Source organism: Charadrius vociferus, unplaced genomic scaffold (genome assembly GCF_000708025.1).
Source record: "Charadrius vociferus isolate BGI_N301 unplaced genomic scaffold, ASM70802v2 scaffold19, whole genome shotgun sequence".
Taxonomy (NCBI): Eukaryota; Metazoa; Chordata; class Aves; order Charadriiformes; family Charadriidae; genus Charadrius; species Charadrius vociferus.
The window spans coordinates 1,243,886-1,268,927 of NW_009650173.1; the positions used below are offsets into that span (position 1 = coordinate 1,243,886).

General features: G+C 42.1%; 1 protein-coding gene across 6 annotated transcripts in view; it reads left to right on the plus strand.

Moving 5' to 3' along the window:
* The first annotated feature begins 556 nt into the window (after positions 1-556).
* Positions 557-25,042, plus strand: part of TEAD1 (TEA domain family member 1 (SV40 transcriptional enhancer factor)) — a 101,866-nt gene continuing 77,380 nt past the window's right edge. For 3 of the 6 annotated variants that reach the window (XM_009892655.1, XM_009892656.1, XM_009892658.1), the window contains exon 1: positions 609-804. In XM_009892655.1, coding sequence (XP_009890957.1) covers positions 657-804 — 148 coding nt within the window. In that variant the 5' untranslated portion in view covers positions 609-656. Of the gene's footprint in view, positions 805-25,042 lie in introns of all 6 variants that reach the window. The other 3 variants (XM_009892652.1, XM_009892654.1, XM_009892653.1) reach the window with 3 other exon arrangements.

A 25,042-nucleotide genomic window follows, 5' to 3' on the forward strand; every position in this document is an offset into this window, starting at 1 on the left:
ATTGAGCTGTGTCATCGCTAGTGTAATTCCATTTACTCCACTGACATCCGGGTGAATGTGAACAATAGTTTTTGGCTTTTCTTTTTAGGTTTAAGTGGTTTTAGGCTCTGGTGGTCGCTGTGGCATAAATTGGTGTGCTTCCCTCCCAGCCAGTGGAAGTATGCTGATTACCCCTGCCCGAGGATCGGGCTCATTATTTTAAGGGTGCCAGTCTTCAGCCAGATGAAATGTGTCATGCGCTGCGGAGTTTTCCCCAGTATTAAGACCCACTCTGACTATCTGTGAAAAATAACCCGATGCTCTATGCCTTCATGTAATCGCACACAGAAAATATGGTCAAGAGTTCCACTTCTGACAACCTTATCGTTCCACCTCTGCTGATTTGAGGTAGAATGGTTATTAATTTTTTTACTTTCTCTGGGTGCTTCCCATGCTGGTGTTCTCGGCATTACTGCTCAGCTGCTGTTAGTATCAGAAGTAGACAGAAATGTTTGCCTGAAGTTCCATGTCTTTAATGCCTTTTGGGGTTGTTTGTTTGTTTGTTTTGTAGGTTTATTTCCTTTAAGACTCCAGGCTTAGGCTTGGAGACCCCAGCCATCACCATTGAGCCCAGCAGCTGGAGCGGCAGCGAGAGTCCTGCCGAAGATATTGAAAGAATGAGTGATTCTGCAGATAAACCTATTGACAATGATGCAGAAGGTGTCTGGAGCCCTGACATTGAACAGAGCTTTCAGGAGGCCCTAGCTATCTATCCACCATGTGGGAGGAGGAAAATCATCTTATCAGATGAAGGCAAAATGTATGGTAAGTGGTACACATTTAGCCTTTGGAAATAATTGTCCCAGTGAGAACTGTAAAGCCCAGCTTGTTTTTATACAAAATCCCTGGCTCTGATTTTGGTACTTATGGAGTAAATCTTGAAGAAATCTGTGAAGCTGAGGGAGCTCAGCTGGGCTGATGCGTTGCCCAGGACTGTCCGAACCAGTCCCTCCCCTGCTGGCACTGGGAAGCAATACTGATGTGGAACTGTCTTTAATGAGTGCTATGCTGTGGCTGAATGGGAATGTTTAGAAGAAGCTTTTAAATGTGTTGCTCCTTGAGCACAAAAGAAGTAAGCTTTTTTCTTTATTTTTCAATAAACGGTGCAGAAACGGGAACTACAGCTTGCATGATCACGTGGCAGAATATGCAATATTAAATTGCGAAGTGATAAAGTTCTTGTGGCGTTCAGAAGCCTCTCGATGAACGAGGCGAGTTAGGAGTGCTTTTGTGCCTTTCTTTCTCTTTTTTTTTTCTTTCTTTTTTTCCTTTCCTTTTTTTTTTTTTTCCTTTACCCTTCCCTCCGTGCAAACTGCTATAAATCAGATGACGTGCTGACAGCATTCCATAAATACACACTCCGCCGAGGGATACTGACATCTGCATGTACTGTGCGGGGCTCCTTCGCCTTCCTCCCGCTCCCCCAAGCGCTCGCTCTCTCTCTCCCCCCACTTCTCTTTTTCTTTCCCATTTTGCAAACTTCTCGGTTCGGGTGGAGGAGCCCTCACTCTACCTCCTCGTAGGGCGGTCGGTCGGTCGCCCGCCGTGCCGGAGCGGGCGGCCCGGGGGCGCAGCCCCGAGCAGATGGTGCTGCAGCTGCCACCAGCTGTGCTCCCCCCGCGTCCCCCCGCCTGAGGTCATGGAAACAGGGACACTGCTGCTGCTTGAGGGGGGGAGTAGGGGGGTGTCAGGACGGGCAGGACCAGGTCCCCCCATGTGTGTCGTGTCCGTCCCTCCCCCCGCACCCGAGTCCCTTTGCAGCTGCCGTGTGACCCTGGCGGCCACACAAAACTGTCTGGAAAAAGAGTTCTGATGAAGCATCTCAGCTGCCCTCGGCCGAAAGTTGCCGGCCCCGGGTTCCTGCCTGGCCCTTTGCTCCCCCCCCGCCCTCCCTTCCCCTTCTCTCCCTACACAGGGGAATATAATTTCTCCCGCCCGCTCCTTCTCGCCCGCCTCTGCCTAGTTTGATTGCGTTTCGGCGGTGTTATTTTCCTTTGGAAAGGGGAGATGATTTGCTTAATTAGAAGGTTGCGCTCTTTCTAGGGGGACATAAGCATGTATATATAAACAAGCTTATTGTGTATTTATGCTCAAAAGCCCTACTTAGGCTTGAACAGCCTCATCAGCCAAAATAAGGGTGGCTGCCTTTTTTTAAATCAGGAGCCCTGCAACCACAATAATTGCCCCTGAAATCTGATTTTTGGTGTTTTAAAGCATTCGTTGTGCTGTTGTAGAAATTAAAGAAATTAACACATTTATCCGTTCATTTTGACAATCACTGATTTTATTTAATGGTTCTATAATCCTAATTGTTAACATTTGTTAAATTATATACATATAAAATTATTAATGCATATCTAATTGCTGATAAGTACTGCTAGCTAGTAATACCATAAGCACGTAAGCACATCCCATATATTTATCCTAAATCAAATATTGTTTATTTTCAATCAAAGAAGGAGGTACACGTGTTTGATGCTGAAAACCTGACTTAAAGCGTTGCCCTGTTTGGGAAGAAAAAAATGTGTTAGGAAGTGCAGGGTACTGTATGAGCAGAATTTACATCCTGACTTGCAGTGGATGAACTCATGTTTTCATTCTTCAAGCTGAGTAACTGCTTTGTAGTGTTTGAGGATTTATTGAAACCATGCTAGGTTTCTGAGGACTTTCTAATAGAGTCTTATGGCCCTGAGAGCATAATTGTTCTCCAAGGATTTTGAAATCAAAACAGTGTAAGTGTTTTAGATTCTGTGTGGCATAATGAAAATAATTTAATGCCTTTTAGTGGCATACCAAGTTTATTTCACTTACAAGAGAGACATTGCAATATCTCTAAGCTTCCATAGTGTTGGGGGATATTGTAATGTGTCAGTAATTCATGAACCATGTAAGACAAAAGGTCAAGAGAGCACCATTTCATTTTCTAACTGAAATTACCTTTAGATATAGGCACTAGAACAAATATGATCTTTACAGAGGCAAATATAATGATCACTCTGTGTGGATTAAGTTAAGCAATTGTAGTTTTTTATCTTTGGAGAGAGACTTTGAGAAGAGCAGAGATTTTGCTTGAAGAAATATTTTAAGTCTCTGCCTTTGATTTAATGAGAGCTTTGTGACATTAATGTAAGCAGAAGCCAGAGTTTCTTCACTGTTCTTTGTGGTGGTCTAAAATCGTTCTTAAAAACGGCGTTTCTAAGAGGGCTGTGTACAGGCTCCTGGGCGGTTGGCTCGAGGGGACCTGGAGGATTGCTCGAGCAGGGCTGTGAGGGGCCTGGAATGCGGGGGGCGTGCGGGGTGGGTGCTGAGGGGCGCCTGCCCGCAGTGCCACCTGGGCAGCAGCAGCCCCAGTGGTACTGAGGGACATCTGTGACCTCTCTGGGCAGCCAGAATTGCTTCAGCTGTTCCCCTACAGCTGTGATCTTGGACGAAGGAGGCAAGGGAAGGGGGAGGGCCTTTTCCTTGCCCCTTGCCTTCCCAAAAAAGTAACTTACGGCACCAGAGGAGGATGAGAACAAGAGACTTTCAGTCCTACCCCCACAGAAAAGGGTTGCAGCGCCCTGTGGCTGGGGAGGGGGAAGGGGATTGTCTTGACTTTTTTTTTGGCCCTGGGGCATCCTGAGGCTGTAAGGACAAAGTTGTGACCTGTGCGAGGCTAGGACCACTTCAGGCTGCTGCCGACTCTGCCACCAGTACAGGGTTACAGCTCCTTGAAGAAAACCTCAGAAAGCAAAATAAAAACTTAATGAAACTCTTGTTTTTAAATTTATAGGAAATGATTGGGTAAGAAGCAAAGGCGCTCGTTTTGGTTCAGAGGGGCAAATTCCAGGAACCATAGTTTGGAAATTCTTAAGAGAAAGGGAGTGTGCTGTAAGGCCAAGGGACCAGTGATAAGGTTTCTGCAGGAAAGCACTATCCATCACTCCTTTTCCCCCCTTCCTGTGTGCCTGTGCTTATGTGGTTGGGATGGTCGTACAGTTCTGGTTTTGCTCCTAGTATAGGATTGACTAGTAGTAAATAAAATAAAAACACAGGTGAGGAGGGAATAAATACGAAAGCTTGAAGGAGGATAGAGGAACACATCTATGAATTGATGCTCACACTTTTTATGGAAGCAGTTGAGTGTAGCCCATGGAGGAAAGACTCGACTCTTAGACCTATTTTCATTTACCTTGCAAGGTATTGGTGAGAATTTTTTTCATCTGTATCATTTCAAAAGGAGTATTGATAAAACACAAATATCATCCACTAATACAAAGTGGGACACCCTGTAATTTGCCTCCCCTCTCAAGAGATCAATTGCGATGAATTTCTGTGTCCTTGTTTGTCCAGCACATAGTAAAACTCTAGCCCATTAGAGGGCATTGGCTGTCCTGTATTTGTACTTTGTTCCAATTGTTGTTCTTTTACTGCTGACAGTTTAGTTACTCGTAGCAATTCCTGTGAACTCACTTATTGGCAGGATATTTGCCTGTGCTTGTCTTTGCTCCTGGGAGAGTGTTTTGGAAAAGATTACAAGAATGAAAGCTGCTGTGAAATGCAGCCCTACTTTTATCCCTGGTGTAACACTGAAGTCACTGGAGTTACCACGGGAACGGATTTGGCCCCGTGTGCATGTTTTCATCTTTTTTTTTTTAAATTAGCTATAGCGAGACATAACTAGTGCAACACCAGGGACGATGCCAAAGAAACATAAGTTGCTAGCAAGTGTAGTAACGCCTGCAGACATGTTACTATCAGTATTGCTAACTTAGCTTCAAGGCAGTGAAGATGTCTTTTGCCTTTAAGACAAGAAAATAGTTTGATCTTAGTTTTTGAGACCTGTAAACAGCTCTTCAATTATGAATGAAACTAGTCATTGTGATTTGCATTGGAGGTATTCATCTCTGCAACAAAACTACTTAAGAGTGTATTGATGATTATTTAAAAAGGAACTTTCGTAGCATGTTTAGTTATTCAGAGAAGAATGAGTGCTAATTAACGTGAGAAGATGCATAGCAGCCTTTCAAAACTGTTGTATATGTTTATTAGGTCATGCATAAAATCTCTTGGCCAGCATTACCATGACAGTAAAGGGAAAATGATACTTTCATAAAAATTTCTGCTCAGATGATATAATTTTTGCACAATGAGTAATGATGGTCTTCATTTCCAAAGCACCTTGTATAAATTGAATATTAATATTGAACTTTGAACTAGTACATCAGCAAAAGAAATCCTATTCTGTAGGCTTGTGTGATTCTGTAGCTAACTGCTATTATTAGGTGTCTTTTTGGGTTTCTATTAGGAAACTGCGAGGTAACTAGCTTTATGAAGAATACAGTAATATGTTACAAATTATTTTTACTATTGCTTTTAATTTTAAAAGTTCCATGCAAGTTACTGCCTCTATAAAGACATCAGTACCTTATAAAGTTTCCACAGTATTAAATATATTTGAATGTGAATAAGGTATTTGGAGTGGTGAAATACCAGATGTGAAGTATCAAGTTGCATGTTTATTCATCTGTTATTGCAATCATTGTACAAAGATACACTCTTGTATTTTTTTTATTTTTTTTATTTTTGGTCTCACAGCAACATACACAAAATGCACTGGAGATAGGGCTCCTATTATGAAAGTTACTATTTGGGTTTCTGAGTTTGTAAACAAATCTGTCTAGAAACATTCTTGCAATCCTGTGATTGCTCACTGTATTACGTCATGGCACAGTACATGCATGAAGGCAGGTGGCAAGCGTGTGCTGAGCAATCAGTTAAAAGTGGAGAAAACGAAGGTTCAAAGACACAGTGTCTGTTTCAAAAGTTACTCCTTAAATTACTCAGATAATGAACAAATCGGCCTATAAATGTTTTTGCAATCTGGTGATATTCTTGCGCCATCAGCATGCTGTGCTTGCAAGGAGCAATCTACTTTTGTGAGCCAAGCAAGAGGCACTGCCGTCATTAGAAATGAAGGGTATTGGTTATACTTGTTATCAAGGATTTCTGGAATGTGGGGGAACAGGGTTTAATCTTTCTATTTGGGCTTTCAAGAGTAAATTGTCAATGGTTTGGGATAAAGTGGCAAAGATAGAGAATCTTTGGGTTTTTCCCCTCTGCCATAAGCTGCCATCCTCAAGGGAAAATCTAAGTGGGACTGTTAAGAGCTGTATATGATAAGGGTATCAGCTCATACCTGGGGAGCAGGCAGAAGAGAGCAGGCTGTGGGAAGCACCACATCTGAAAGCATGAGTAACGTGCCAGGTCATACATGGCACAGCGACCAAGTGCTCCATTTGGCTGTATTGGTTCAGGAGAATGATGTATTCCAAAGGAAATGAGAAGTTATACTAGAAAGTTTTGCTGAAAAATCGTGCATCAAAAAAAGCAGGACATCCTTTGGAAGTGCTTTTTAGCATTTTGGGTTTTGTCCTCTCTCTTCTCTTCAGTCATCCACATAAAGAGGAACTCGCAGAAAGTTGTTTATATAGCCTGTACGTGGGAAACACTGTCAAGTAAACTGTATGGATGCTGCCCAAGTCTCCCAGTGTTTAGTAGGTACCCTTGTATAGAGGAGTTACTGGCAACATTAGTTCTTGCCTGGAACAAAATAGAAGCTACAAGGGCAGGTTCAGATCAGGTGTTTGACCACTTAAGAGTCATTTAATGGCTAGTCCTATTCAACTGGCTATACTAAACGGAGTAAGAGGATGTTTTTCCTTTATGACATTGTTCCTCTAGTAAAACCCTTGTTTAGAAATGACACATGTTAACATGAGAGCACTGAAGTGATGCAACCTCACTAGAACATCCAGGATATGTTTAGGTGATCGTCTAGTTTGATTTATATTAGTTCATTTTTCTTCCAGCACTGATTTCACAAGATGAACTTGTGATCCTATAATTGCAGAAGACATAGTTTTGCAGCCTTAAGAAATAGGGTTGTCGCACTAGGAGGTAGTTAAAACAGCCTTGATCAGGCTGATGTAGTGTGTTAGTTGGTTGCACGGTACTGAGAGCTTAAGATAACTGAAAATCCTGCATGTAGATAGTGTAAAAGAAAATGTACTCATTTATTTGATCTGATGCCTTGCAGAACTGGGATCCCTCCTAGAAGAATGTCAGGGTGAACCCCTTCTGGTTTAGACAATCTGAGGACAACTTGGGTTAGACAAGTTAGGCCCACATGCTCTTGGGGGGAATGATGTGCTGTTGTGCAAGTTGGATTCCTCTTTTTGAGACCAGTAGGAGATTATGGTAGAAGTGTGTCCTTTCTTACCAGCTTCAAATACCAGCTGAATTATCTCACACAATCATAGCAGCAGCCCATTGACCCACATTCCCAGTAAAGTGCTTATATGAGAATGTGGAAGGTGAGTTATATTCATGTTAGACCACTCTGTTCTGGGCATCCTTATGGAAGCAGAAGAGGTAAGAAAACATAGAAACTGTTGTTTTATAAAGAGAGAGACTTGGACAGTGCAGAGAGTGTCTTAACATGACCAGTAACAGAAAAAAATTAATCAAAAATTCATCCCTTAACCGCCACCAGTCAGCACCATCACCATGGCTCACACCAGCATCCAAGAGCTGCTGGAATCGGAGACTCCTAGCCGGCTGTTCAGGCCGGGTGGAGCTGGGGCCAGTGAGAGGGGTGGTGAAAGGCAGGCATCTGAACCACGTTGGGAGGGAAACTTCATCCTAATGTTCCCCTTCTCCCTTAGTGGATTTGCTCAGTGTGGGTGTGATCACAAATAGTACTACAGGGAACAAGGAGCAGTGGCAGCACAAAGAACTTTTTACAGCATTTTTGGTTTTCCGGGGACATGCAGCCTCCCAGGAAGTAGGCTTATATCCCACCCCACACCTCACAGGAGTGAGCCCAGGCTAACTGTTGGAGAGTAAATGCTGTGGTTGCTGTGACGTGAGTCTTACACAATTGCCCGAGGGCCATGCTATTCAAAATTAATATGTATCTTAACTGTGTCTTACAGGGATTTCCTCATAGATGCATGCAGGATTTTTTTTGTGATGCCCTTGAGAAGTTGTAGTCATACCATTGTATGAATATTTTCCTATCCTACAAATAATTTAATATGGGGCACTTGGTCTGGAACATCAGAGAGAAACACTTTTGAGTCTGGGCTTCCAGATGATTTTAGTCTGACCATATAGTTTAAGGAATTGGACACTAATGGATTAAGTTTACAGACTCTCAGTAGAAGTAATGGTTTAGCTAATAGAAAAAGGCTCCCCTGAAGGCTCTGGTTTTGTTCTAGGCATAGTAAAATTTTTACATTGGATAATTAAAGACATGCTTTTTTAAGCAAAAATAATACGGATTGGGCAAGGAGGAGAAAGATGAAGATAGATGTGCTAATTCTATCGCATGTATACTCTTTTAAACATAGGGAAGTAGCATGGCATGTTAGACTCTTGTAAAAGGGACAACAGTGCATCCCAAATTAATGAGGAAACTGAAACCCTGAGAAAGCATTGCATACCGTGGGAGTTCCTGGGATGTCAGTCGAACACTGTTACAATTTTACCTGCAGAGGACTCAAATAAGCGCTGTTAAAAGAAACTGTGGTCAACACGCGCATTCTCTGGTGTGAGAAGTCAGTGCCACTGTCTCAGCTGCTTAATTACAGCCTTCCTACAACAGCCATCTCCAACTAGGTCAAGCCTCCTGAGGATTTTTCTGGATGTAGGCAGATTTCATGTGTTTATTGAGATCTCCTTTCTGTCTTGTTTAAAAAAAAAAAAAAAAAAAAAAAAACAAGAAAAGAAAAAAAGATAAAAAAAAAAGAAATCCAGAGATCAGGCTGTCTTGCACCCACACAACCTGATAGAATTTAGGAACTTGGCACAGAATTAGCACAAAATCTGGCCTGCCTTTGTAAGGGGGCAGTAAACTTGCCAGAGGTTACCATGTGTATGAGCCATCAAAAAATATCAGATCATCAACCCAGTTTCTTATTTGGTTGCCATCCTTGGAGGGGATGGACAAGGGACCAAGCAGGCAACGATGGATTTGGCTTGGGCTGAGTCTTGGTTTGTCTATAGGCAACAGTATCAGACTTCATGTCTGATAGTTTTGGGGACAGCAGCGCGGAATATATGCCTGGGGGCGTTAAGGAGCATATTCCAGTGATCTGTGTGGACATAGGTGAGGTAGATTATACTACATTTGGAGATAAAGAACAAAATGCTTTTTCAGCATGCCTAATCATTGCAGCAAAGCTGAAACATTTCAAGTTTATTTGCCTGAAGCTGCTTCACTTTTGCTTACTTATACTTTAACATCAACTGGTGTTTGGTTAGCATGGAAAAAAAAGCATTACTTAAATAGAAATCACAGTTTAAATTGCCTTTTATGTCATGCTAGTAATGCAAATGAGTAGGGAACACAGATGAAAAAAGCATCTTCAGCAGCTTGGATTCAGCATCAGTTTTACCCCTAAACTAACAGGTAACACTACCACCTTAGACATTGGGAGAAAAAAAAAGTTAACTCAAATGGTTCCAATTTCAGGTGGTCGGTGACAGCAGGCTTACTGTTGTTTGTGGGTATTGTTGACAACTGTAGATGAGTAGTAAAATAATTTTCCATAGTGAAAGTAGTCGTTGAATCATTTTAACAGGTGTCATCATGTGATCTGGTAACCAGCATTTAATTCTTTGAACAAGAATTGCATGTTCATTTGTTTAGTTCTTCCTTGGATAGACTATCAGCAATAAACCCTTTAGTACAATTAATGGTGACATAAGTGCTTGCTAATAGCTACATACATGTATGCACACACATATATGTGCAAATATGCGCGTGTGAATACAATGTGTTCCCTTCCAGCCAATTAAAATGTATTTAAGAGACCTCACCAAGGAGGTCTACACACAATGAATTGGCTAGCTCTTGGCTGTGACCTTCCTTCTTTGCTTTGGCGACTGAATACAACCTGCTGTGAGAGCTATCTGCAAAGAAATATTATGATTCATATTTGTAGTAGTTATTAGGTTGGTATGTAGGCATATATTTAGATAGGTGAGGTATGCAGGCCTATATTGTCTGTTACATATTTAGACTGCATGGTGTATTTTTAGCTATAGGAGGTCTAATAGCCAGAGGCTGTGAAAGTGCTGAGAAGAATTACTGTAAGGGATAGCGTATGGAGGAGCCACCCGCAGAATTTTCCATCCCAACAGGCAGTGAAAAAAGACTATTGGAGCTCTATAGCTGTGTTGCCAGAGGAGTGTCATCAGCAGGTGGGACAGTTCAGAAAACCCTTTGGCCTGGCCTGGCTGCCCCAAAGGTCATTGATCTCTTTCAGCCCCCATTTGGTAACAGTTGTCCCAGGTTACAGCCTCCCACTGACCCCTGCGAGTGTGACATGCGCGGGGCTGGTGGGGACTGCATGGACTCTGGTGTATGAGGTTAGCAAAGCAGTAAATAATAGGAAAGATACATTGAAACTGGAAATACCAAGCAAATATAAAAATGAGGTAAAATAGCCATGAAAAAACCCACTTCTATTAAAATTACGAGACAGGAAGTTTTACAAGCTGCCTTTACTCCAATGAAGAAAAGAAGTCTAGAGAGATTAAATAACTTGTCCGATGTCATCAAGAGGTTTATAGCAGAGCTGGGAATTGAGGCCTCTTCCCCCCAGTGCCAGCTACGTTTCCATGCTGAAGGGGCCCCTTTCACAGTTTATCCAGTGACCCTTGGGGAGCTTAGGGCTACTGCGGCAAAGCCGTGTTTCCTGCACCACATCCTGTGTGCTGGGAGAGGGCTGCATCTCCTGGAAAGTACAGTCTCTGCATAATGCGACCACAGGATGCCTTGTACCTCTAATAAGGGGGCTGGCTAAATGCCATTTTATTATTATTAGATGTTTGCTTAATATAGTAGTTCCTTGAAACCAAACAAGAAAAGGTCCTTGAGGTGCCATATACCGTGTACAAATAATGGACAGCTATAAAGAGCCTAACATTTATGTGGAGAAGAGTGAGAGAAAGTGGATGGGAAAGTGAGGCAATATTTAGTCTCATGTTGATGCTCTATGAGATGATATGGTCCTTCCACAGAGTAATATAGAGGCTGGTGAAAATAAGTTGATTTAATTTGTTCATAACATCATTATTCAAGGAACAAAAAAGTAAGTAGCCTTATCCAAAGATGTAATCTAAGAGGTCTTTACTCTGTGCCAAGCTAAAATTCTGCTATTTAATTACCGATTTAGAAAATATCTTGGGCTCAATTTCCTCCTCAGTTACACTGTTATAAATCTAATGGAGTTGTTAAAGATTTATGGCAGTGTAACTGAAGGCAGAATTGGGTCCCTTATGTTTAAAACTTAGTTTGCCACATAAGTAATAATTTCTAATTTCTAGGCAAGAGTTTAAGAATCTTGCAGACCTCTGTTTCTGTAGAAGAAATATGAACTACAGTAGCGTGGGTGAGTGATTAATGCTGGAGGGGATGTCTAGGGGCAATCTGAATTGGCTGGTGTGGAAAATCCATGTGCAATTCAGATTTAGGATCTGTTTGCAGATGCCTCATAATTTAAAATGTCAAAAAAACCCCAAACCTTAGGCCTTCATGTAGTAAATTAATATACTTCTGGTTCAGTGTGTAGCAAGCTTTGCTGAAGTAATACCCTCATATGAGGTGTGAACTCATCCCATTCCCCTTAGTAAGGACTTAAGTTCAGAATTGATTGTGACCCTTTAATTCCCAACAGTATCTAAATCATTAAAAAAAAATAAAATCCCTGTTTTGTTTTTATTTAAGTCATATATTTAAGGACTTAAAACTGAAAAATGTTGCCTTATTTCTCCAGACCTAAAGAAATCTTGTGTTAGCACAGTTGTATTTTATCCATTGGCTTTTCATCTCTAACGGAAGGGGCTTTCTAATGAGCAATTGGCTCTTTATTGGTTTTCTCAGCTTTCACTTAGGAAAAGAGGTCAACTTTTGAAGTCTTCATCTGAAAAGTGAGTTGGGATCTGCCCGCATACCGTGCGGAGGTGCCTTGTCTGACCCAAGCGCAGCCGGTGCAGCTCTCACCCACTGGTGAGGCTCGTCAGCTCTGGGCGAGTGCCCTGGCCCTTGGGTTTGCAGGGGGCTGTGCTGCGCATGGGCACTTCCCCCAGTAACACACGGGGACTCCACAACCTGGAACTATGCTGCGCTGGGATTTACGTCGCTTCTGGCAAGTTTATGTTTTTTCTACTACTGTAGGCCCACAGTGCATTATAGAAATAGTAGAGAGTCATAATATATAGCAATTCCAAAATATAAACCCTTTAAAAGAATGTAATTCAGTGCCTGCTCAGAATAGCCAATTTTAATGTAAATACAGTGTTTGGGCCTAAGGTATATTTCTAAGAACTTTGTTGAGGAAGGAATTGAAGGATTAATTAATCTAAGCTTTCCAAGCATTGAAAGCTAATAATTTTTAAGATGCAAGAGAGAATAATAGATTAGGTACATTATATTGTCTTAGAAGTGATTTTTTCAATGGCATTTTTATTAGCTGTGAAAGCAGTAACTCTGAATGAAAGTAAATCATTTCAATGTTTAATACAGTCCTGACTTGATGCATTGATTCATGATACCTGTGACTTCTAAGTATGGATTTTTATTTTTAAATATTGGCAGATCATTAATTACCTAAAAATTAGTTCAAATTTAAAGGAACAAACCACCCTGTTGTCATTTCTTGAGGTATTTTGCAACCTAAGCAAAGGCTCAGGTATTCCAGATATGATAGATGTGCAGATTGCATAAGACGTTTTGCATTGCTCACTCTAAGATACAGAGTCCTGTCTGCCCTTAAACCCTTTGTTCTCTTGGCTGAATGCAGTTAATTAGCAACTGTCTCCATAGCAACTGCCTCATAGTCCAAAAACATTGTCTCGTTTTTGCAGTTTAGCTTATCACACTGTTTACCTGAAGGGCTTTTCACTGCGTTGAGTCTCATTTGAGTTGGCTGCATGCCTGCTCACGGAAGTGAATTGTCAAGATAGAAAAACACCATGGCAGCAAGATGCTGAACAGGGCCCTATGTGTGAAAGCAAAAATATTTTAAAAGTTCCGTGGAAACAAAAGTTGAAGTTTGCAATGATTTACGTCCAGTTTTAAAGCATGTGACTTGCCAGGAATACTGTGCATTTTAAAATGCTGCTTTACTTCTGAGCCTTTTTTGCAGCGTCTTGCAGCCTAGCCCACACCGTGTTCAACATGCTGTCAAGCCTGTGAGCCTCGCAGGCACAGACCTTCGTCCAGGTCCGTGAGGAAACTTGCCCCCCTCCAAACCTGAGCTGGTTTGGGCAGCTCCAGCTTGTTCATTAAGAGGACATTGCTGTACACCGGTCGGCTGGGTTGAACATTGTAGTCCTATTCGTTTTCCTTTACATTAATGTCGTTTCAAAGGAAATCTGTGAGTTCTGGTTCCATATGATAGATTAATTAGGAAGGGAAGGACAAGAGCTATTGTGGTCATATAAATCAAAGTACGCTGGAGATTCAGGCTTATTTATATTAGCTATTGAAGTGGTGTTAAAATATCTGCCGTGTACTCATATGACTCATACAGTTACAATAGGCACGGATTTGTACTAATACGACTTTGTCAGTGTTGGATGACATACTTAAATCAGGTTTGAAGTTTATACAGAGATGTGTCCGCATATGCACACACTTCTACAGCGGCTTAATTGAAGGTGTGAGTGTGTCATTGAAATTACAGTGAAATGTTACTGGTGTCTTGATCTAACATTTGTGTTTGGCCTGAAACAAGGATGCTCCTGGCATGAGAGGCTATGTGAGAAGTACCATTTTCTTATTTGCTGAACATTTTGCTTGCTTATTAATGCATGGTTTGTTGGGCTTTTCTTTTATTTTGTTTTGTTGGGGTTTTTTTGGGTTTTTTTTGGTTGTTTTTTTTTTTTTTCTTGGTGGGCAGTGCAATGGATGAGAGGCTGATTTAGACTGGGGTGATTCTCATTTTATCCTAGGCAGACCAGAAACCAGAGCTCATCGTTCAGCCATGCTGGTATGCACTGGCCTCCCTTCCCTTTTCCAGTGATGGTTTTAGCTGCCAAAGATAATTCTCCTTTTTAGCCCCAAATGGCATGTGAGGCTACTGCATCTTGATAAAAAGGCTTCATTCAATGTGATGTGTTTGAAACAGTGCTTCCATAGATTTGAGAAGGTGTTTTGGGCTCTTTCTGGATAGAAAGCAGGATGCGTGCAAACCCTGCAAGTATTGCTGGCATACTCCATTATTCTTGTAGAGCTTCTGGTTGATAGAGGGTTATTCTCTGTTCATGTTAATGTCTCGCTCGTACTATTCCACATTCACTATCATTATTAGTAGTATTTAAATTATAGCAGTGCTGAAAGTCTGCAGGCAGGATAAAGGCTCTATTGTAGTAGGTCTAGTGCACACAAGATGAGACAATCTCTGCTCTGGCTGTTTACAGTCTGTTTTAAGACCAGTAGCGTAAGTGGGTTTATCACATGAATAGCAGAGGGGGAAAGAAAATGCTACAAATGATAGGAAATCCATGGTTACGTGGAGTAACCATTCACTTAGGTATCTCGGAGACATTCGATGTTTGTTACGTTTGTAACTCCAGAGTAGATGGTAAATAAAATGCTTTTCTTTCTCCCCGCGGATGGTTGCTGCTGCTGGTCCCCGCAGCCAGTGTGGCGGCTCCCAGGTGCCATGTGGAAGCTGGAGGGCTCGGGGTGGGAAGCGGTGGTGGGTAGAGCAGCTTGTGGAGGAGCTGGACCAAAGGGTAGGCAAAGTTGGCAACTCCAGGACTGCTGGAGGGGGGAACAATTCAATGTGATAAATAGCCTCGCAGTTTATCAGGAGCAAGCTGTTTGTTCCTTTCAGTCTACCATGGGGCATTATACAGGTTTGTTTCCTGCGCTATCTGACTTAGTGACTGACGCAGAGGAAAAAACAGATACTTGAAGGCAATTCCTCAGTAACTCCAAGTGGGTAAGATTGTTTGCTCGCAGTCACAGATCTTACACAAGCTCACTTCGGATGGAAACCACAGAGAGTGTCCAAACTGTCAGGGTATTTCCCAGCTTTTAAAAAGGTGTTTAGCATTGTCAGCACCTTTGAACCTTCAGTTCTCCTCAAGCCAGGCTTGCTAGGTACCTGTATGGGTCCAGAAATGGAAAACTCTGATGGCCTGAAAACGCCTGCTAGAACTTGGTGTTATTTAATTAGCTTAAAGTAGAGCTTGGCAGATGGCAAAACAGTGGAAAGGACCTCCCTTTTTAAAAATATGGGCCACATCCTCAGCTTGTATAAACTGGCAGAGCTCCACTGAAATAGATGTTCAGCTTCTGTCAATTAGCAGGGAATAAAAACTTCTGAAAACCGGAAAAACAGTTATAAAGCCACATCAATTATCAATGGGATTCAGGTACAGAAATTGTTTTTAACATTTTAAAGACTTATCTGTTTCCAAAGGAACTGTATCCTTTACAGTCTTGTTTTCGTTGATATGCAATTCAGAGAAAGAATTTGGCTCGCTTTCTCAGAGCTGCATTAAGTCTGCAGAGCTTGCAGCAGTGAAACGTACTGTATGCTGGTTTTTGCAAGTCATTCACTTATGAAAGTAAGACATCAATAATTCATTCCAGTAAAGCCAGTCTCTAAAGTTGTGTAAATTCACCTATTATGTGATAACCTTAACCAACCTTGACTAAGTTTTTTAGCAATAGAGAGATCTTTGATTGAAAGTTGTGAGCTCACCTCAATCTTTTCCAGGGAAAATTCTTGCTCAGATGAAAGCTCCCATATGTTTAAAAGCTGTTGCATTCTTACATTTTAATGTTTCCCATTAATTGGTTGAGTTTTTTTGTTTTTAATTGGAAACGTGAAAACAAAGCTTCAACAACAAAGCTGACTGCTCACTTATCCCGTTGCATGGTATCAACCTGACGGATTCATTAAATCTATAAAAATATCAGATCAGAATTGGAAGTGAATTGAACTTGCTGAAAGCAACGCAGTGTTTACAATCTGCTTTCAGACTAGCTTTTCTGTACCTGCTCATTTTTCTTTGAATTAAACCATCTGTGTAATTTAAGAAGACGCTGCAGGTTAACCCCATACTATAACATATCGTAAGGCTTCGGAGTTCACTGGCTCCAAGCTGCAGATTAACTGCAGAAATAAAAGCAGTAAGAAGTAAAGCTAACTTTAAATACAGCAGTGAGAGGGATTTGAGATATTGTTACAGGTTGCTAAACTTGGGCCATGCAAACAGTTGTGAAGTCACATTTCTAGGGCGGGCCCTGAGCTATGGGCACACTGCCTGTCTCCGCTCCCACCCACTGGGGCATGCGGTGATTTAGCCAGTAGGTGAAGGAGGAGAAAGTGGGAGAAAAATTGTGTCTAGTGATGTGGGACAGCAGGCATCACTGCGTGGGTGCGGCCAGGCCAGACTGCTCTCTGGTCTGCCGGACCTGGGTGGATGCCTTTTTAAATTTTTATTTTTATTTGTGATTTATTTTATGATTTCATATAATTGCATGACTTTTCATAAATTCTTTGCATTCCATAAATCATGTGATTTATGATCTGTTATGATTTATGTTATTTATGATGCCACCACTTGCAGCATCATTGCTGCCAGGAGCCCTGGTCCCACCAGGGCCACCTGGGCACCCTGTCCCGGCAGCGGGGGTGAGGTGCCTCCTCCCCAGTTCCCAGCAGGAGCGGGGGCTTGCTGCCTTGCCATGGTGACTCATGCCCCGGCCATTCCTGCAATTGCTGCCCCCTCACGCCTCGTGGACCACCTTTGCCCTCGAGAAGTTATTTTTGCAGCAGTGGATGTGCGCAAGACATGCTGTGGCCAGTGTGCTTGTCAGGAGCTGGTGACAAGTGTCCTAACCCCCCGGCAAAGGGTTGGAGTGGGTGGCCATGGGTGATAGCTTTCCAGCCTGCACTGGAGTTTGATTCCAGGGTAGCCAAGCAAGGGGCCTTTCTCATGCGGGACCAAGCAGGAAAGGCAGAATGCCCCTCTTCTTGCCTACTCGTCGCAGAAGTCACCAGGAGCAGAGTCTGGCTCTGTGCCTCTAGTGGGCCAAGTTGACCCAGGTTTATTCTGTCTTTACTGTCAAGGAAGATTCATATATCCCCTATTAATAAATTACAAACCTTAGTAAATTACTTGAGAGCGCTACTTATTGGCTGGAGGGCTCTGCTATTTATGAAACCATCCATTAAAAATAATGTATTTTGCTTATGTATCCTTTGAATTAGGGAAGGTTCGATGAGAGCCTGAGAGTCGGCATGTGTGCAAGCTAGGAGACAGGCACATGACATTTTTGTGATACGAGTAATATGACAGGTTGGCCTATAGTATGCCTGTTAGCGAAACATCTAAATTACTTGAAAATTCATGGTTAAATGAGTAGACTTGCAATGCTGTGTGTAATTCCAGGTCTCATTATTTTTGCAGTACTAGACTTCATAACATGCAGTGCGAAATACTCGCAATTGTCAAATTGCTTGTGAGAATTGGAAGTTGTACTGGACAATCGAATGAATTGATGGGCTGGCTACCACAGGCAAAACTTGATTTCTAAGCTTGTGTAGATTAAACTATAAAAGATAACCTAAGGTCATAGATATAAAGCCTAATAAGAGCTTTCTTTGAAGAAAATTGTCTTGCAGGTTGTTAAGAAGAATGATGCTAAAATACAGAACAAAATTCTCTGGACAAAAATGTGATGGCAGGTTACGCATAAAATGCCAGATTTCACCCGTGCAGCTCCACTGGAGTTTCTTCAGCAGAGACGAGGTGAGATTCTGGCCTGAAAAGCAGCTCCTCTGGGAAATTGCATCATGAAAAATCTGGCCCATAGCCACTGCAGTCGGGAGAGCGCTGACAAGGATTTTTTTGCATATATTCTTACTGTTCAGTTTTGGGATGTCACAAGCCAGGATTTCACGTTGTGCTGAAAATTGGCAGGGATTTTATTTCACATACTGAATATTGTAAAAGACCACTCTCAGGCAAAACTGTGTGGCCATGGAAGGTTGAACTGAGGTCAGGGGTTATTTTTAACGGTATTCCCGCCAAATTAGGGTTGTGGATATGAGGGTGCTGCACGCATGAGAAACCCAACCCGCTCTGCACCATTTGCCCAGTGATCCTGTTGTCTGGGTAGCCGCTGCTCTGCCGGAGGTCCCCTCAGGCAGCTGGGGCTGAACACCTGTGCCATGCATGGTTTAGACTGAATGTCCCTGGAGAACCCATACAAAACCAGTAACTTGTTGAAAATGGAGGCTCAAATTAATTTCTTGCCAAAGAAATAACTGTTTAATCCATGAGTTAAAAAAATCTGGTTAGGGCTCTGATATACTACCTGAAATATAAAGCCACTCTGCCTAATTAATAGGGGTGTGCGTGCATGTCTGTATGCACCTGACCACTTTGTGTGTGTTTTAACATAATGGGTTTTATTCGAAGCTCTGGGAGAAATCAGCAAGGAAGAGGCACGTGACCGGTGAGTTTATTTTACAGCATTGCCCTCTTGATTCATAATCTAAGATACCGAGAGTGTGGTGGAGGCTGAAGTGTGGCAGTGTGGTGAGACAAAAAGAAAATCTGCAGATCTGTGAGTGTGGTGAGCCCGTGGCAGGAGGGGCTGGTACCTGGGGAGAAATCACAGCCCAGGGAGGGACGTAGTTTCTGTTTCTGGGTTTGCTGCACAGGTGCTTCACTTAGAGGGAAATGCAAAACTATGTGTAGAAACAGAGCGAGGCTGTATATTGTTTAGTACCAGTCCAGTTAAATCCTGTAATACTGGTATCTGTTTAAGTACCTGAGTTCTCCTTCACAGCTTCACAGATTGCTGGGTCATCAGTGGAATTTTAGGCTTCCTGGCGGTTTTCTGAAAGGGTGTTCAAAGGGCAGATTTTGCCCCCTCAGAACAATTCTGTGCTCTTCGGCCTCCTGGCGTACCCATGACAGCAGGGAGGTCACCTCTTCCCATGATGGGGACACCCATGCTGGGCAGCTCGGTACGTGAGCTCCTGCAGCAAGGTAACACGGATGCCTGCAGAAAGCCCTGTGACAGCGTCACACCTCTCCCTTGTAAGCAGTGAGGGCCAGGCTTGTGGAGTTTGGAAGCAGTCAGGGCGGGTTAAATAGGAATGGCTGCTTTGCCAGGTGTGGAACATAGGAAGAAACTGAAAAAAACCACTGTAGAAATAAAGAAATGGAGGAAATTCCAAAAACTGAGGTGAATTTGGATTTGGTTCTCTTCTTGTGCTGTAAGTAGAAGACAGGGAATGAAATGGCCATGAGAGAAATGCAAACCATTTGGAGCTTAAGCAATGGAAATTTGGTGTTAGGGTTCTTGACTGTACATTGGTACTAAACAGACAGAGGGAAAGATGTTCATAATGCGCAAAGTTACTAGATAAGGAAACATAAGTGTATTTGTAAGCAGTGGAGTCCTTCATGTATACAAACTAAGATATAAACAGATTTTTTATGTGCTGTATTTCTTATAACTTTAAGGTCACAGTGAATATTTGTGATAAGAGTCAGATTAAGACCCAAAAGGCAAAATACACAAAACTGATTGCTTAAATCTAGATGTCTAAATCCATAAACAGGCACGAACTAAAAAGGACGTACCTGTCAGAGATGCTCACAGCAAGTTGCCGTGCTACCTCAGTAACCAGAGCTTTACAAATAACAGCTATGTATAGGGTTGTAGCTGAGGACACTTCACATCCCAAAAGCCACCCAGAAAACTTCCAAGCAACTAATTCTAGATATCTTCTTGCATACTTTCTTGAACTGCTCTATCAAAATTAAACATTGCTGGTGAGCTCCTGGTTTCATTGAAATCTGTGGACTTTGGAGGGGGTTTCTTGGGTACGTGTGAAAACTGAGCCATGTTTGGTGTGTGCTTGAAGGGTCACACAAGACGGGGGCTTGTTTTTGTAGCTGAGATGAATGGAAACTCATTAGTGTCTTCAGTGAGATGTGAGCTTCTCTGACGACTCCTGATGCCGCTCGAATCAATGCAGAAACTTCTCTTGACTTCTGAGGGCATAAGGGGTGGTCCTCATAGCAAGCTTTTTTGAAAATTATACGGTAATATATTCTTTACTCTTATTTGTATTAAGATAGCATGTAAGAAACACCGAATAGAGTAGAAAGCTTGAGAGAATTCTACCATCCACATCTATGCAGCTGAGTTGTCCTTCAGGTGGCCGCAGTGCAGCGGAGGTGTGGGAAGCCCGGGCGGCAGCCCTTGCTCGGGCCAGACTCCCCTTTCATGGGAGCTGCAGGACGGATGTGAACAAGGGAATTTTTGCTCATCTTGGGAAAGGAAAGCAAGCAACTTTATTAGAGCTGAAAGTTTTTTTTTTAAAGATAATACGTTTATATAATTACTTTGTCGTGCAGGTGGGGGTTTTTTTTTTTAAAATCCCTCAACTGTAGTTTCTATAATTATGACTCTGAAGTTCAGTCAAGTTACTTTTGAATAGCTGCTCCCAAAGAAAATAAGTCTATCGCTGCTAGTGATGTTGACGAGGTAAAGTGTTCTATCACTTCGCACATTTTTATTAAGCAGTGGGTTGAAAGGCAGCCTAATTTGAAAGCCCTGTCATATCTTTGATAAATGCTTTCTAACATTGCTGTGTTTTGCCCAGTTATGACAGAACCCATTAGAATGACATATATTTCAGCTGTCGTCGGTTTGGATCTGCATACACTCCAGGAAAAAAAAAAAAAGTAAAAAAAAAAAAGTGTTTCCTCTCCTCAAGGAAAAGTGCTGTGGGAGGGGAAGACCCTTCCGTGTAGGCTTTGGGTGGCAGGCCACACGTGACAGACCCCCCCACTTTTTGTTCTATAGCCATGGCAGAAGTAGGAGGCGATTCGCCCTGCTGGCCCTGCCAATTGGACCTGCTGCAGTGCATTCATTCATTTATTTATTCAGGTTTTTTTAAATCAAGCACAGCGAGGTTCTACTTTTGGATTTGAAAGGGAGGGTGCTACTCAATATAAATAATAATCAGATAGGTATGTAACAGGTTTCTTAATGCTAACGTTCAGTTTAATGCAGCATTTTTTATGAATCATTTCCTTACCAAGGAGAATTTATGTACCAGGTTTCTTTTGGCAAATATAGAAGCTGACTGAATTTAAATACAGGCATTATTTGAAAGTATAGTACCAAGCTGACTGAATTTAAATATAGGCATTATTTGAAAGTATAGTACCAACTGCAAGACCCTATGTTGCATCCATTGTGTAAAAATTATAATGGCAGTTAAAGGAACATTATTTTCCTCTCAAAATTATTAATTTCAAAATTCCTAATAATATCTATTTGTCACTTTTGGGGAAAGACAGACAGAAATCCCACTGTTTCTCCCCTATGTAGTCAATTTCTTCTGTTAAAGAGCTTTTTGCATAAGAAGAAATAAATTCAGATACTTACAAGTAAAACCAGGGCAAGTTTAAAACTAATTATTATCAGAAATTTCATTTAATATATGAAACTGGTTGGTTAAAAAATAAAATTGATTTTGCCCCTTTAATTATAAGCAAAAAATACAGTGTGAAATGCCATAGTAACTAGAGTTGACAGTAAATTCAGCTCTGGATCAGACCTCATGTCGCTTGAAGTAAAACAGAGATCTTACTCTGACTAATTTTGCATTGTAATAATTATTTAATGCTCACAATGAAGCCTTGTCCTTAGGGTTTTATGCTTTAGCTGTTTCTTACCCACGCCTTGTAGTTATTACGTACAGACAAAGCTGCCATTTTTTCAAATGGCATAATGTATATCAGTGTCTGTCAATGAAAACATCAAAAATAGGCATTTTCTGGTATAATACATTAACTGTATGAAGTCTGGAACAGTTGCGTCTTCATCTTTGGAAGTTTCTTAAAGTAGTGCATAAGCCATAAATAGATTTATTTAAGTACCAATGGCTGTCATTTCAAAATTTGACACATCTTAATTTTAGAGAAGTAGAATTGCCCCGTTTATGTTCTGTCGTATGCTTTCAGTTAATTCCAAGCTCACTCTTCTCATATTTAGCACCGTCATTTCATCCTGTCGATCAGCAAGCACTTTGGAAGGACTGTCTTGTTCTTATGGAACTACTGAAAATGCATGTATTTTGCATTTCAGTATAAGAGAGTTTGCTTGCTGATGTGACATTTGATTTTAGACACCTTTTACAAGTCTGTAATGAAGGGCTTAATGCAGTATTGAAACTGAGGTTTGGGTGGCTGGGGTGTTTTTTAATGTCAGGACTATAGTATTAGACCTGATAGCACTGCGTGTATCCTGGTGATCATGTAACAGGAGTAAATAGCAAGGCTGTTCGCAATAAATGGGTGAAAATTCAGAAGTCCCAATGTTCAAGTTAGTCATTGGTGGTACAACAGTAGTGTGTTGGGCCCTAGCTGGGGCCTGAACATTTTATGGCCAAGGTAATTTCGGTCAGAATAATTTCATTTGAAGTTGAGGTCAGAATCTTTCCTTCCTGAGGGTGGGAGAAGCCACGTGGGAGTTCCCCAGTAATAACGCAGGGAAAATCATGTGCCCACGTGAAATAACGTCATGGGCCGTTTCTTGCCCTTGGGTGGTAAGTCCTTACCCTTGGAAAAGAGCCAGATGCTCACATCATGTAAATCAGCATGATTTTCACTGGCATGCATGAGTGCGTGCTCATTTACACCACATGAGGATGTAAGATCTCTTTTCGTCAAGCTCCTTCTAGTTGTATTTCTTGACATATACTTAGACACCATCTACGTGCCGACACTGTCAAATATTGTATTGAATATCAAAAGGCTTCTCCATCGAAGACGGCAACTGTGAGACTGAACGAGAGTAGTGTGAAATTGTCCTTAGGCTGTTGCAAGCCCTGTGTGTGGATGCAATTTGTACAGGCAGAACAAATACTAATGACCTTTTCTGTACTAACTTCTTGTAATTATGAAAGCTATGTGACTCAGGAAGTTTAGCAGTGTGTTTGGCCAATATTTAATAACTGAATTATAGATGATCAAGCCAAAGAAGTAGTAATTTGAAAAGAACCTTCTTTTCACAAATACATGCAAGGTAGCAATAATATGCAAAAACCCCTCAATCCATAGCCTGTAAGTGATTGATTTATTTTTGTAGCATTAGTATGAAAACTAGCTTAGGGAACTGGGCTGAAAGAGGAAAATCCACAGATGTTTTTTAAAAACACTGGTTCTAAGGACGTTCATGTTGCATGTTTTTATGAAGTTCATGAAAAAAATCTACCCATTGGCCTCTTCCCTGGGAGTCACACGTCTGCATGTTCTCTTTAAAATGTTTCTGTGTACTTGTATCACAGCCACCATTTTTAATGCAATATTACCATGGAAGGGAGTCCTTAATTCTTAACTGTTCAATTTTTGCATCCAATTAGCTATCCTTAGCTAATTATAAGGGCCCTGCACTACTTTTCTGCACAGGACACTCCTAATAGGAATGGTTGCTCTGACAGATTGTCATTAATCTGTCAATAATGAGATTTTTCCATTTTATGGTTAGATGTAAGCTCTTTGGGGAAAGGATCATCTCTACGCTCTGTATTTGTACAGCGCTTAGCACAGGGGGGTTTTGGTCTGTGATGGGGCCCCTCAGTCCCTCTGTCATACGGACCACTCCTATACAGAATTGTGTTTGATGTGGAGTAAAATGAAAGGAATTCTTTGCGTGAGGAAGATAGTTCCCTAAAACCTAAACAGCCAGCTGGAATGCTGGACTTTTTTTTCTCCTTGAGAGGACCGGACTTTTCTCCTTCTAGCATACAGCTGGTCACTGGCACAGACGGGCATGGCAGAGCCTCGTGCCCTGCGAGCGCAGCCCCGGCAGGAGACCGTGGACACAACCCAGCCGGCCCTGTGACACCGCTGTGCTCTTTCCCAGGCACGCAGGAGCCAGATGCCAACCAGCAGCCCTGGGAGCGGGGTTATTTTCAGGCCCAGGGTGGCGTTGGTTGACTCTCCTCAGCCTGCCAGCGAAGTTCATAACATTTACGCAGATTTTTCTGACCGGTTGATGCCCGCCCAGAAAGGTGATCACTCTGCGCCTGGCAGCTGTTGCCTGCTGCTCCCCCCTCCCCAATGCCCCCGCATGCTTTTTGGCACTGCCGGCACAGCCCCGCTCCCACAGCGACATGCTGGAAAGCTGAGAATGGTCCAGCCTCCCACAGCCCCAGGAACTTGAAGATGCCTGTGGAAGAGCAGCCAGCCTGGTGCACTTCAACAAGGTAGAGCCCCGTGTCTGAGTCCCGGAAGACTCGGGCTGGTTGTCTTCTACAGGGCTGGGACTTTGGCCCAGCCCAGGAGCCCAGTGAGTTTGGTAGGCACAAGAGAGCACTCATCGAACTGGGGGGAGCCAACAGGCAGGGTTAGGTAGCCATTAAGAGCCAGCATTATGTCATGTCTGCGCTACTGCTGCCAGACAGGTTGCTGTTAGAAAATGACTTAGAAGTTCAGAAAAGTAAAAAAAAAAACCACACCACCAAAACAAAACAAAAACAACAACAACAAAAAACCCACAAAGAAAACCCCCAACAGTTGGGCTTATTTGCAATCACAGAGAAAGATGTATTTGCTTTAAATTACTCAAAGATTAAATGTGCTGATAATGGAAAAAATCTTACCTATGGCATTTTCAGTTAACTGAGAAAAGTTCAACCAGCAATTAAACTGCTGAGAGGGAGGAGAGCACAGATTACATTTCAAAGGAAAATTCAAGCAATGCATTAATGATTATTAATGTGTGTTATTGTTAAAATAATCATATTTATTATGGTCTAGCCTAGGGAAAACCGGCAAAAATGGAAGCCTTGTTCCGGATACTGTAGAAACATGCACACAGTAGGTGGTCCCTGGCCTGAAGAGCCTGCAGTCTAAATAGTCATAGATGGAGTGGATAAAGCACCAGCCCAGTTAA